This window comes from Narcine bancroftii, chromosome 6 (assembly GCF_036971445.1).
Source record: "Narcine bancroftii isolate sNarBan1 chromosome 6, sNarBan1.hap1, whole genome shotgun sequence".
Classification (NCBI taxonomy): domain Eukaryota; kingdom Metazoa; phylum Chordata; class Chondrichthyes; order Torpediniformes; family Narcinidae; genus Narcine; species Narcine bancroftii.
The window spans coordinates 204947453-204961701 of record NC_091474.1 but is presented as its reverse complement, the minus strand read 5'-3'; the positions used below and the strand labels follow the sequence as shown (position 1 = coordinate 204961701).

The 14249-nt window shown below is 38.6% G+C and overlaps 1 protein-coding gene across 7 annotated transcripts in view; it reads left to right on the top strand.

The window, feature by feature from the left end:
• Nucleotides 1-14249, top strand: part of tbpl1 (TBP-like 1) — a 194536-nt gene that overhangs the window by 101918 nt on the left and 78369 nt on the right. For 6 of the 7 annotated variants that reach the window (XM_069887298.1, XM_069887297.1, XM_069887295.1 and 3 more), the window contains 2 exons: nucleotides 9825-9897; nucleotides 10112-10304. In XM_069887298.1, coding sequence (XP_069743399.1) covers nucleotides 10170-10304 — 135 coding nt within the window. In that variant the 5' untranslated portion in view covers nucleotides 9825-9897; nucleotides 10112-10169. Of the gene's footprint in view, nucleotides 1-9193; nucleotides 9258-9824; nucleotides 9898-10111; nucleotides 10305-14249 lie in introns of all 7 variants that reach the window. The other variant, XM_069887296.1, reaches the window with a different exon arrangement.

Here is a 14249-nt window from a genome sequence, read left to right as displayed (position 1 = left end):
AAAGGCAACTCTTTAATTCGCGCGTGTGAAAATTGATGGCCAGTACACGGTGGGCTGAAGGATCCGATCCGTTCCTGTGTGTTTTTAAAAAGTTATTTTACGAATTACTCAGTAAAATTGTGTCACCTGAAAGTAGAGTTTGTGTGACGTAAGGATATTTGATCTGTTGAAATTGTTGCCCTTTGTATTAAAATTGCTATTGTCGGCAGTTTAACTTGGAACATTATTGGTGACAAACGATCATTGTACAGACATCCAGGTCATCTTTCCATTGATCACACACAGCTGAAGGTGGTTTGAGTTACCAAGTTATTGCAATGAAGTTTCTTTATTTTTTTCTTTTGTCAATGACTCTAAGCTTCCATGGATCTTTGTTTATGAAATTTCCAAATTTAAAAAAAAACCTACCCATTGGATTTCAACCAGAGCAAATATCCTGTTTGTATTTGCTTTGTTGCTGTGGATCAATTGCAGTTGATACTGAGTTTGAAATTTTCATGTGGCATGTTACTGGCACGTAATGAGACTTCAACATCATCTTCAACACAATCTTGTAATTGTATGTGGTTATATGTACATCTTTATTGCTATTCATAATAGAAATGATGACCAGCTGCCAATAGAGAGAGGCTAGACAGGATAAATCCACAGTATTGGAAGCAATGTATAAGAGCATATACAAAAATTGCAATTTTAAGAGTACCAGAAGTTAAAAAAATACAGATATTTGCAGTTTTAAAAAAATGTTCATAATCATTTTCACTCTAGAGAGAAAAAAACACCTGTAAATATTTCAGATTAATATCCCTGTAGTTCTTGGAAAATTATCTGACTGTTGCAACAGTGATCATTTTATCAACTACTTCATTAGATATGAAGTGCTTTGGGGCAGTCTCATTAAAGAGGCTTAAATGCATGTCAATGTAAATGCTAGTCTTTCAACTTTTAATATTTAATCATGAGATCCTTTTATTTTTTTAATGCACATTCTGAGGTTAAGCAAAGAGGTGACTGACATTTTACATCTGGAAACATTTTCATACATTTGTTTATTAATTTAAAAGAAAATGGTCTGGCATCCCTCACATATTACTGATTTCTGTAGATATTAATTGACTACTGTTAATCATAAGGCACAACAATTATGAAAAATGTTCATGAATGTAAAATAATTTTAAAAAGTTACCTTAAGCTTGACATGTTTTAAAGGTAATAGTTTGAATTAGGAACTCATGGTGGAGATGTGTCACAAAGCAGCCTGCTGCTAGTTTAAATGCTGAGAAGGCAAAATTGGTGAGTTAACTTGGTACCATTTATGATAAAGACTGACATGATATAAATCATTGATAACTTGTAATTAAGAAACAGAGTTCCTATTTAACACTAGAATTCTGACATTAATGGACATTTTGAAAAAAGGTTGTGTCTTGTTTCATGGTACTGTATGCCATTTGTGTTTTCCGATTTGTTTTCTATAAGACAATAGAGCATTAAGCATCTTGCATTTAGAGTATAGCAAGATTTGAAGAATGGGAAGGGGTACATTTTGTTGAATTTCAGAATTAACTGACTTGCATTAGAATGTAGTTAGAACACATCTGATGTGATTTTACTCCCATTTGAATAACTTGCGCCTTCCTGACAAGTGAGGACAACAGCGACTGGACTTCCTGAGAAGACTGAGGCAGGCAAGGCAACTAGATGCCATCCTGTCAACTTTCTGCAGGACCTCTTATCAGACCCATCTGGCTGCATCACACTGTGGTACAGTTGCTGTAGCGCATTGGATCGGAGGTCAATCCACAGGACCATGAGAGTGGTAGTGAGGGGATCATTATTTGAAGAGGGCATGTAAAATTATTGAAGATCCCTTGCACCCTGCACACAGCATCTTTCAGCTGCTCCCATCGGGGAAGAGCCAGAACCACCAAGCTGATGAACAGCTTCTTTCCACGGGCAGTGAGACTGGTGAACAACTGAAATGAACTGCTCATACAAACCCTCCAAGACTACTATTTATTAAACAATATTTATTTTTATAAATGTATATGTATTGTATGTATGTGTGTTATGTCTGATTGCATGTTTTTGCACTGAGGACCAGAGAACGCTGTTTCATCGAGTTTCAATTGGATGATAATAAACTTGAACCTAAGCCTGCTATACAAAGAGTAGATTATATTTATGGAAACACTTAAACGAGGGAGATGAATTTACAGCTGAAGGGGACTGAAATTAGTGCTAGAATCATGGTGATGTAGAGCCTGGGGTATTTTGTGGGTTTGACATTTCAATGAGAAACAATGAAATCCAGAACACGGCATCCATTGTAGCTTGGTAATGTTAAATTCTTGTGACTATGGCCATCCTAAGAAGTACATCCTTTTCCCCCACTACGAAACTCCTCTCTGAATTCCCCTTCTCACCGCACAAGTGCTCAGGCCCTCTCATCTTTCCCCGCCAACTCCCCTCTGAACCCAACATGAACTCACAAGGTAGTGGGACCAAACAACATACCTGATCAGGTACTGAAGGACTGTACAGACCAACTGATGGGGATCCTTGCTTTCCCCCCCCCCCTTGACTTTTCAACCCTTCATTTCCTATGCTGCCCCTCTTTCTCCTCCCACCTCCATTTTATTCAGGTGCCTGTTTGCTTTTAACTCGTACCTTGAAATGTTGGCTATGTATCTTTATCTTTAGTACATAGGGAATGTTGCATGATCTGAGTTTCTATGGCATTTTTGTGTAAGTGTTTCCTTGGATATCTCTATTAGCTTATTTTACACTGTCAATTTGGAATTTTTTTATGCTGTACAGAAATGATACTTTATTTGCCTTTGGCAGTGATAATATACTCAGTAAAGTATATTCTTCTTTATGTACTTCTAACTCGACGATTTTGTATACCTGGGGCACTTAACACATGCAGTTTCAGACATGTGTGCTAAGTTTGCAACTTAAACCATGGCCCATCTGTACCAATCTATTTTAAATCAGGAGATTGTGATTTCGTTGATTTGATTGCATAAATCTTTATTGCACACTGAGGGAAATGCAGTATTTTAAATGATTTATTGGTTGAAATTCTCTACTTATTGCAAAAAAAATGGAGCTCTTAAGCAGTTGGAGGTTTTCCAGCAGAAGTTTATAGTTCTAGCAATAGCAAAGTTAATCATCTAATACAGAATTGCTGGAGGAACTCTGCAGATCAGACAGCATTCATGGGTAGAAATAGTCAAGGTTTTGTCTTTATCAAGGTTTTGTCTTCCCTCGGTGACTTATTTATTTGACAGTATTTATTTATTTTAATGAGCACATGTCTGTGTATGCATACAGGTATATATTTTCTATATATTATAATTATTACTACTTTATATTTTTTATCTATCACACACACACATGTGTGTATATGTATACTTGTGAGATGGCAAATGAGAACTATAAGACAAGTGAATTAGTCCCATTCAAAATCTCATCCTTTGAGGTAAATGGGCATTTCAGTGATGTTCCAAAGTAATTATCATTCTACCCTAAGAAAACTAATTATATATGCATTGCAATTCCTTTAGGAATAAACAAAATATGCAGTATATTGGGTATAAAGTAAGCTAGTTCATAAGGTCTATCAGCAAGTCAGCATCGCAACGTCAGCAAGTGCATTGAGGTTGTCATCAACATCAAATGCTTCACAACTGGGGTGTGTGGCATGATGGTGTAGGTGGGAGACATGGGAAGACACCTCTCCCAACAGAATTGTTAAAACCATGACTTTAAAAGTTTTTTTTAGACAGTAACAATTATTTAAATTTTGTTTGTATTATTAACACTATCCACAGTTAAAATGAGAAAGACAAACGATTCAGAAACAAATATGAAGTATGGAAGAATTGGGGCCTACCTTCAAAATAGAGCCTGGAGACTTGACTACTCCTCATCTGAGTCCTCAGCGTCAGCAGCTGCATACGGTACAGTTGACTCTGGCGCCGAATCCCCATAGTTATGGGAAGATGGAGCCAGAGCCCAAAGAGTTCTTCCTCCAGATCAGGAAGAAAAAATGCACATGCGCGGGACTTTGTGCATGTGTGCTAGGCAGAGCTCATTCCACCCTGCGGGGTCGGGAGGGGCATTCTCTCCCGAACCAGTGACCCTGGAACGTTGAGAGAGGGAGGGGCCAGAACCCAGGGACAAGTGTAGTTACTGTCTTATGTCCACGGAGGAGGATGAAGGGAACAATGCTGGAGGAGCTGAAGAGAAAGTTCTCTTTCCAGCTACAGAAGAAGCAGAGGAAACGGTAATATACAAGGGTAGGCCTACATCCAAACATTCTGAAGGGACTCGGCTTGATAATTTAGCTAAACAGATTCATGCTACGTCTAAGCAAATGATTTCTGTCAATGAAAGAATTTGTTAGTATGAAAGAAGAAATGTCAACTATAAAATTTGAGAAGTAAATAAAATAGAAAGAATTTTTAGAATAAGATTTAGAACAAAATCAACAGACTAAAAGGATACAATTGATTCATAAGAAATTACAATATAATTCATTACAAACTTATAAATTTGAAAAATTGTTGCAAAGAACTAAACAAAAGTATGAATTAGGGGAAAGAGCTCATAGGTTTTAGCTTAGCAATAAAAGACAGCAAGTTTCAAGAACGATAAATGCTATTAGAAAAGATATGAATATTATATGTAAACCTCGAGATAAATGATGTATTTAAGGAATTTTATGCAAAATTATATACATCTGAAGCAGTAAAAAGATCAAGTTTAATTGATAATCTGAACTTCAGTTACCTTCTTTAAGTAACTGGGAAAGTAAAGAATTGGAGAGTCCCTTATAGGGAAATTATAGAAGCAATTAAATCAATGTCTAATGGGAAATCTCTAGGTGAAGATGGGTTTACGGCTGAATGATTTGAATGTCTTGAATGTTTACAGTGCTATATATCAGAAGTATTGCAAAGATATTTGAATGCAATTTTCCATGACCTGAATTACAAAGGGCTTAATCCTTGAGAAAGAAGCATGGCCATGTGGCTTGTACACCAGTAATAATATCTGGCAATATTTCTTCTCCTTTGGATCTAAGCTTTGTCTTGGGGGTAGCACTCTTGCTTCTGAGTCAGAGTTTGGATTCAAGTCACACACCTCAATTCATTACCGTTTCTTAATGTTGTCTCTCTGTAAATATGAAAACTCTGAAGTGCCAGAGAAATATTCAAAGTAAAGAAATCCACATTTGTTTTCACTGACTTTGCCATTTATTTTATTACTGTTTGGTGAAATTGCATTCCGTGTAAGTTTTCTAGTGTGTGTTTCAACATTAAAAGCATTTGAAAAGCAAATTATGTAATACCCTTTTTGTAGTTATTGATGACCAATAAATGGAAAATCTGAACTGCCCAGACCTTCAAATTCTGGGGAAAAGGCCTACTGCTTTTTTAATAAAGAGATGTCCTTTGATGTATCCAACAGCTGCAACAAATAGTAGTTTATGCATGCTTGTGCAGATAGAAAGGTTTATAAGTGTTTATTTTTATAAAGCAGACATTGCCAACTTGTGAACTTGAAATACTTCATTGCGAGCAAAAATTTGCTTTCAATAATGTTCCCCTTTATTTTAATTGTCCAACATATTGGTAACTTGAAAAAAAAATTCAGGAAAGCTTTATGTACTTGCATGTTTATTGAATGTACACTCAATTTATTAATGTAGAAATATCCATTCTGAAATTGTATTAAAGTGTATACAAATTTTTATTTTAGTAGGACTTGATGTTTTTATTTTTTTCCCAACACTTTTCCTTGAATCTTGCTTTTATCCTAGTAAATTACTTTTAAGTAAATTGTTGACTCTTGCTCTTAGTGGAAAGGCAATGCAAAGAAGAAATTCCTTTTTAGTCTTTTCACTGTCTTAAATCATGTGGAGAAGGGAGGAACTCTCATCTTCATTATATTGAGTACATTGATTACTAACTTGCATTCTGAAAGAGAATGCTTTCATTGCCTTGATAGCTCTTTCGAGTGTTTAAATCACTTTCAATGATGAGATTATTCACCTTTTAATTAGTAAAATATTTTACAGATCAACGTGGTTATTAGTGGTGGTAATTATTTCAAATCTGCAAGGAATTCACAAGGATGATTACAGGAATGAAAGGGTTATCATGTGATATTATGGCTCTTAGAAACATAGAACATTCCAGCACAGAAAACAGCCCTTCCGGACCTTCTAATCTGTTTCAAACTAGTATTCTGTCCAGCCCACTGACCTGCAACCAGTCCATAGTTTTTCATACCCTTTCAATCCACGTTCCTGTCCAAATATTCTTAAATCTGAAAACTGAGCTTGCAGAGGAGAGAATGATGTCACAGGTACATGCAAAGCTGCACCTTGCCCCAACCTTGGTACTTGGATCACATATCTGTTCTGCTAACCCTAGCATACAGATTGCTGGCAGAGCAAAATAGGTTAGTTCGCAGTGAGATCAGAAGTGGTTGGAGGGGTGGGGGAGGAGGCACAGCTGAGCTACAAGTCTGCTTTGAGACTACAGACTGGAGCTGTTTCAGAGAGGTAGCCACCTACAATGGTCCTCTACACATTAGAGAAATACACTAGCTCAGTGAGTGGCTACACAGCAAGTGCATTGGATGTCACTGAGCTCCAATTCTTCACAATTAGGGCTAACAAAAACCATGGTTGCATGCAGAGGTTCAGGATGGCGCTAAGATCAGCAAGGGCTGAACTCTTGTGCAATCCAAAGGCAATGAGGGGGTATCCATAGCCAACTGTGCGACACTGGTATGTTACTTTGAAGGACGTCCACTTAGAACAGAGATGAGGAAAAATATCTTTAGTCAGAGGGTGCTGAATCTGAGGAATTTGTTGCCATGGGTGATTGTCGAGGCAGGGATTGATGGGCTCTTGATTAGCCAGAGCATCGAAGGTTATGGGGAGAAGCTGGGAAGTGTAAAAATGGATAATATGATTGAATGGCAGGTCAAGCTCAATGGGCTGTATTGACTATTTCTGCTCCTATGTCTTATGGTATGGAAAAGGGATGGTTGGCGTTAGCAATTTTTACTATTGTTACTGAGTATTAAATGGAAAGATTCAGTTTTAGATGCATTTCTTTTCACAACATTTTGTCAGTGGGGTAAAATCTAATATGGAGTCCCAGTGTTTAATACATAATTAATGTTAAAAAGGTATCTGGCACAAATTTATCTATATGCATTTACTTGAATTTATGAAGATGTTTTCTCCGATCACTGCACATGTCTGCTATCTTCTCAAACCTAAATTTTTCCTAATGGAAAATAATAAAATTGCAGATGCTGGAATATGGGGGAAAAAAATGCTGGTAAAACTAAATGGTTCAAGCAGCATCTGTAGAAAGAAAAATTAGTCAACATTTTGGGTCAGGAACTCTTCCTAAAATCTGCTCACAACAGCTGCCTGACTCTAACTTGGTACATTTTGATTGGAGGAAAGTTCTGATTATTGTTATTGCCACTTTGGGCCAAGTGAAATTGGAGGTGCTACTCTGGCTCTTGATAAATTTATTTTGCTAATCACCTTTGGAATTGCCTCCGAATTTAGAATGATTTTGCATCAACTTTATTTCTGTGGGTCCTGAGGTGATTGTGGGCAATATGAAACTAGTGTGCTTTACTGCAGGTGGGGAGGGAGCTGATTAGTTGCTCAAAAGAGTGAGAACTTCAGAGCGCTCCTTGCACGATCTACACTAGATTGTAAAAACTCTAAGGCTTGTGAGGAATGACCTGCCCCTCAAAGCCATGCTGACTATCCCTGAGAAGACTTTTCCAAATAGACGTAAATCCTATCCCCTAAAAATCCTATCCATAGTTTGCCCACCACTTGTCAATAATTACCTGATTTCTCCCTTTTACCTGGACTCTGTCAGGTCTGATATTTTGTGAATAGGACTGATCCAGAACTTTATAAATGTATTTTTAGCAATAGGAAGCATTCTGCAAACACCTCCCAATATTACTTGCAGCTGAATTCGGGTCCACACTTGAAAATTATTATTGTATTTACACCAATGGTCGGGTTTTTTGTATTCTGGTTAGTTGTATTTGGCCAGGTTTGTATTTTGTACTTGAATAAACCACTAATCCATGTTTTATATGAAACTGTACTGATAAATTAAGTTTTGAGTCTAACTTTGTAATTTAAATAACATGAAAAAACAACTAATATTGAATTGTTAAATTGTCGCGTGTACCAAGTCAAATATTATCTAGCACAGCAGGTGATGCAAGAATAAAAACAAACGTCCAGGGGGTAGTGTTATGTGAAATTAAAAAGTTAAGTTATGCTATTAAAGAGAAAAGTTAAACGGTGCAAGCATCATCTTTTAATTCAAGAGTCTGATTACAGCAGGAAAGAAATAGTCCTTGAATCTGGAGCTGTGTGTTTTCAAACTCTTGTATCTTCTGCCTGACAGGAGGGAGGACAAGGGAGACTGAGGTGGGCTGTGTCCTCTCATAGGTTCGCTGTTTTTCTGAGGTAATGGGAGATGAAGATCGAGTCAGTGGAGGGGAGGTTGGTCTGGGCATTACAGTTTCCCTAATGAGATTTAATGCATTTGGACAGGATACTTTCTGTGGTGCATCTGTAAAAATTGGTAAGATGTAGTGGGGACATGCCAAATTTTCTTGGGTTTCTTAGGAAACAGAGGCATTGATGGACTTTCTTGGCCATAGTGTCAATATGGTTGTTCCAGGACAGGGTGTTGGTCATATTTACTGCTTAAAATGTTGAAGCTTTCTGCCACCTCTACTTCAGCACCATTGATTTAAAAACTATTGTGTCCTCCATTCCATGTCTTGAAGCTAGTAACCATTTAATTTAAGATATAAAGTATAAAATATCTAAGATTTGGTAGTTCTTTTGAAATAAATACATTTAAAACTAATATAATTAATTTATGGATCCTTGTTTTCAACTATGTAGAATTGTGTGTACAATTAGGTATTGGAAAAGATGAAGCTCGACTTTCAATACATAGTTGTAAACATTTTTGCCCAGAAATTGGTTCCCCCATGATTGGGGGAATTAAATTCGGGATCACAAAATAAAATGGAGACATCCTTGTTTACTCTCATTTTGGTGCATGAAAATCTGGTTTTTATCTTTGGAATTGATCTGCCTTCACAGCTGCCATTTCATTTGCTCGGTGCCACTGCAAAATGGGTCAGCAGTTTTGAAGTGACGTCTCCATGTAAGTGTCGACAAAGATGAGGGAAAACTGCGAGGGCAAGGAGGAGGGTGGTGGTGTGATAGCACCCTGTCCCATGAACTGTTTTCATTGCCCATTGTGGGGTCAGAAGGTAGGCACTGAGCTGTAGTCAGGGCTGCCAGCAATGAATTTTTTTAAACATGAATGATGGGAAAGAATTTCTAAAATACAAAAGCAATAACTCAGAGGAGGACTTCAAATCATACGTGTTTCTGATGCTTTAGCATAATATGCTCCTTGTTGAACTGAGGCAATGAAAATCACAAGTCCTGACATTTTGATCCTGTATCCATAGGTGGGTAATTGACAGTGTTGGCAGTATAATATGGAAATTCGCTTATTGACCTTACCTCAGTGTTCAACGTGATCATTCTTGAGAATAAACTATCTGGCTTCTGTTTTTGTTATTTTATTGATTTCCATAGCAACCTAATTTTTTGAGTTTTTTTTCCTAAATGCCAAATTATTAGTTTGCTATGTAACAAAGCATACAGACATCAAGTTTATAACACTTCAGATTGTAAACTAACCTGGTCATTTCACTTACAGGTTTGCTTTCTGGTTGACGGTTATATTTGCTTTTCACTTGGACATTTAAGAATTGACTGCCCAGCTGACCATGGTGAGTATTTTCCTATTCAGTTTCTTATTACAGAAAACTGACTTGAATTATGCTGCTGTGATTTGATTTTTCTGGTGATCCCTAGATTTTATGCTTTTCTTCATAGTTGCAAATTTGAAAGGGACAGTCCAGCAGATGCTGGGCAATGGATATTTATTACTCAACTGTGCGTCCTCTTGTAAATGTGTGAAGTTAATAATTTGTTCTAATTTAGTGTAGCACTGTCTAGATGGTATGCCGTCTGTGGGTCAGTTGGATAACAAGCCACATCCATGGAACCAGACAATGACGTTGCACTGGATATTTTGATTACAAACGTGGTCTGCGTGTTTAAAACAAGATGCCATTTAAATCTGCGAAAGATTGCGCTGGAAGGAACAAACGTAATCTACAAGAGAGATGTTGGGGTAAGCTAGAGTTTGTTTTTTGTCCTCCATTGTACATGTCCTCTAATGACTGATGCTTTTACCCAAGGGCAAATATTCTAGCTATCCACCCTATCAATATCCCTCATGATTTTATAAACTTCCATCAGGACTCTCCCTCAACTTCCTACTACACTCCAGAGAAAACAACCCATGTTTGTCCAATATCTCCCAATAACTTGTCCTCTAAACCAGGCAGCATCATGGTAAACTTCTTCTGTACCCTTTCCAAAGCTTCTACATCCTTGGTGTAATGGGGTGACCAGAATTGTCCACAGTATCCCAAGTGTGAACTAATCAGTTTTATTTAGCTGAAAAATGAAGTCTTTATTTTTGTAGACCATACCTCACCGAATGAAGCGAGGCAAACCATAAACTTTCTTTATCATCCTATTTACTTGTGCGGCTACTTTCAATGAACTATGGACTTGGACCCCAGATTCCTCTCCACATCAATACTTTTACAAGGCCTACTATTAACCGTGCACATTCCTCTCAAAGTGCAACACCTCACATTTATCGGGATTAAACTCCATCTGCCTTTGTCCATATCTGTAAATTATCTATATCCTGATGCATTATATGATAACCCTCCACAATTCCACCAATTTTTGTATCACATGTCAACTTACTAACCTAATTTTTCAACCAGGTCATCTTATTTGTATCACAAATAACAGGTCCCAAATATAAATTGATCCCTGTTGAACACCATTGGTTACAGGCTTCTGCCTGATTTATGTCTTTCCACCACATCTTCTGCCTTCTGTGAGACAGCCAAGTTTATATCCAAATGATCAACAACATGGGGCTCATGTATCTATACCTTCTGAATTACCCTAACATGAAGGACCTTGTCACATATCTTGCAAAAGTCAATGTATAATATCCACTACCCTCCGAAACTATCTTTGTCACTGCCTCAAAAATAACTCAAATTGGTAAAACGTGATCTGCCCCTCAAAGCTATGTTGACTATCCTTATTCTGATCGAGACTTTCTATGTGTGGACAAATCCTTTCTGTAAGTTTCCCTGCTACTGATATGAGGCTCAGCCCATCATTTTCCGGATGAACCTTTTTTCACTTTTTGAGCAAAGATATAATAATAGCTGCTCTCCAGTCCTTTAGAATCTGTCCTGTGAGAATGCAAAGACATTTATCAAGGCCCCAGTAGTCTCTTCACTTCCCCTTTCAATAAACTAGAGATATATCCTGTCAGGTCCAGGGGATTTGTCCATCTTAATGCTCTTCAAAAAACCCAACATCATCTCTTTTTAAAATCACAGAATGCTCTAATGAATGAGCATTCAGCACATCATACTCCCTATCCATATCTTTCTCCTTGATAAAAAATGATGCAAAGTACTCATTTAGTATCTCACCCATTACCTCTGACTCAGGCATAAATTCCCTCCTTTGTCCTTGCAAGGTCTTGTGATCTTCGTAGTCATCCTCTTGTTTTTAATGTAAATATGAAATGTATTGTTTTTTTTTAAATAAAACTTGCTCACCAACCCCTTTTGGCCTTACTAATGTTGTGTTTGACCTGTTTTCTGCCATCTTTATATTCATTCAGGGCCCTCTCTGATTGTAGCCTCCAGAACCTTATATATGCCTCCTTTTTTTTCTTGATTAAGTTGATGACTCTTGTTATCTAAGGTTCTCTTACCTTTCCATCCTTACCGTTACTTTGCATTGGAACATGCCAGTCTGGGACTCTTAATTAAACATTAAATATGTCAGTTGTGGTCTTGCCTTGTAAACTACTCCCAGTTTATTCCCAGCTCTTGTCTAATCATGTGAACTTGTCATAATTTGCCCTTCCCCAACTTGGTACTTTTCTACAAGGCGTGAGCTTATCCTTGATCACCACTATCTTGAAGAGTGATCATTACTCCTAAAATGTACCACCACTGATCACCTGGCTGGACTCATTTGTCCCAAAAAGGTCTAGTCTGGATTCTGTTTGGGCAATGTATATACTGCTTCAAGAAACATTTCAAAACTCTCTCAACATATTCTGTCCTATCTAAGCCTCTGCCGCTAATAATGTCCCAGCCAATATCAAGAAAATGAAAGTCTCCTACTACAAGCCTGTTGCTTTTCTAATTTTCCACAGTCTATCTATATATCTGTTCTTCCACCTCCCAGTAGCTTTTGGGAGCTGAAATTCAGCAGCAGATCAAAACCCAAAGTCTGCATGACATCAATACTGCTGTCCCAGTGGAGGAAGAGCAAGGCATAAGAGAACAACCTAAACCCAGCTCATTTCAACCGGCAATGGAAAAGAAGATTCGAGGATGAAAGCCATGATTAAGTGGCCAAAATCCTGTGAGAAGGCAATGTGAGGGGAGGTCACTGCTGACCTATGCAACATTTTAGAGATGCTCAGAGGCAACACCATGAAGAAGTTGTAAAGAATGGGGGAATTAATCTATAGCTATGGGACTGAACGTTTTGGAGTGCAAAAAAGGAAGAAGACTACACCGACAATCCCCATTAAGTCCAGAAGGCAGAAGGAGATGGAACGTCTGGTCAGAGAGAGGAGGCAGCTGAAGAAACAATGGAGGAAGGCTACGGAGGAGGAGAAGGAAGGCATAAACCTGTTGCAAGCAGGTATTCAGAGAAAGCTTGTGAAATGGAAGTGAGCTGGAAACCTGGTAAGGAAGCACAGGAAGAAGGAGCAAACGAAAACAAGCTTCTATAAAGGTCCCTTTAAGTTTGTTAAGGGTCTCTATACAGGGGAGAAGAGAGGAATTTTCTCTGTGTCAAGGACCAAACTGGAAAACCACCTGGAAAAGTTCCCCACAGACAACTGACACCACGAAGAGATCTCCATCCTACCTGACATGCCACCATTCCATCCACCAGAACACCACCTAGATGGAGCGAGGTGGAGAAAATCTTGCATAGAACAAGGGCTGCGTCAGCCCCAAGTCCCAATGGCGTGCCATTCAGGCTCTACGAAAATGCACCAGGTGTCCTGCGGTTCCTCTGGAGGCTCATGTAGGTGTTATGGCTTAACCAGGAGATACCTACATCCTGGCAAAGAGTGGGAGGAGGCCTGATCCCAAAGGAAAAGGATTCATCAGAAATCAGCCAATTCCATCAGATCAGTCTCCTGTACGCTGAGGCCAAAATATTCTTTAGTGTGGTGCCTCATAGGCTGTCAAGATATCTGCAAAGGGACCATCTGATTGATACATCAATCTGGAAAGCAGGAACCTTGGGCTTCTCTGACTGTCTGGAATATGCTTACACTATCTGGCATCAGATCCATGTCACCAAGGAGGGAACAGATCTACATGTGGTGTTCCTGGACCTCATCAATGCCTTTGGCTCAGCCCCTTATAGCTTCCTCTGGACTGCTTTTAAATTCTTTAGGGTCCAAGTGGCTCTCACAAGCCTTGTTAAGACCTGCTTTCAGGACATGCAGATGTATTTGACAACAACAGACTACATCATAGTGTGGCAACATATGGAGGTGGGAATCATGGCGGGTTGTACCATCACCCCAGTAGCCTTCATCATGCCCAAGGGAGGTTATCATTAGAGCATCTCGATGGGTTGTTGGATGGAAGCACATAAGATCTGGCTTGAGACTGCTGCTGCTTGAGAGTGCTCCCAACACTGACCACAACCAAGGCTTTTACTATGCACATGTTGAGGAAGCTTCAAGAGAACATCGAGCAATTTCAGATGAATAGCAAGCTGAGCAAGTCCACAAGCATCTCCATCGTTAAGGGGAAGCTGGTGGAACAACGCTTCTACCTGGGCGATGAGACGATTCCAACAGTCTTTGAGAAACTAGTGAAAACCTTAGGTCGGTAGTATATCACATCCCAGAACGGGTACATCAGCTCAGGAAGGATGCTGTCAGTGGTCTTGAGAGCATTGACAGAACCACATTTCCCGGCAAGTTGAA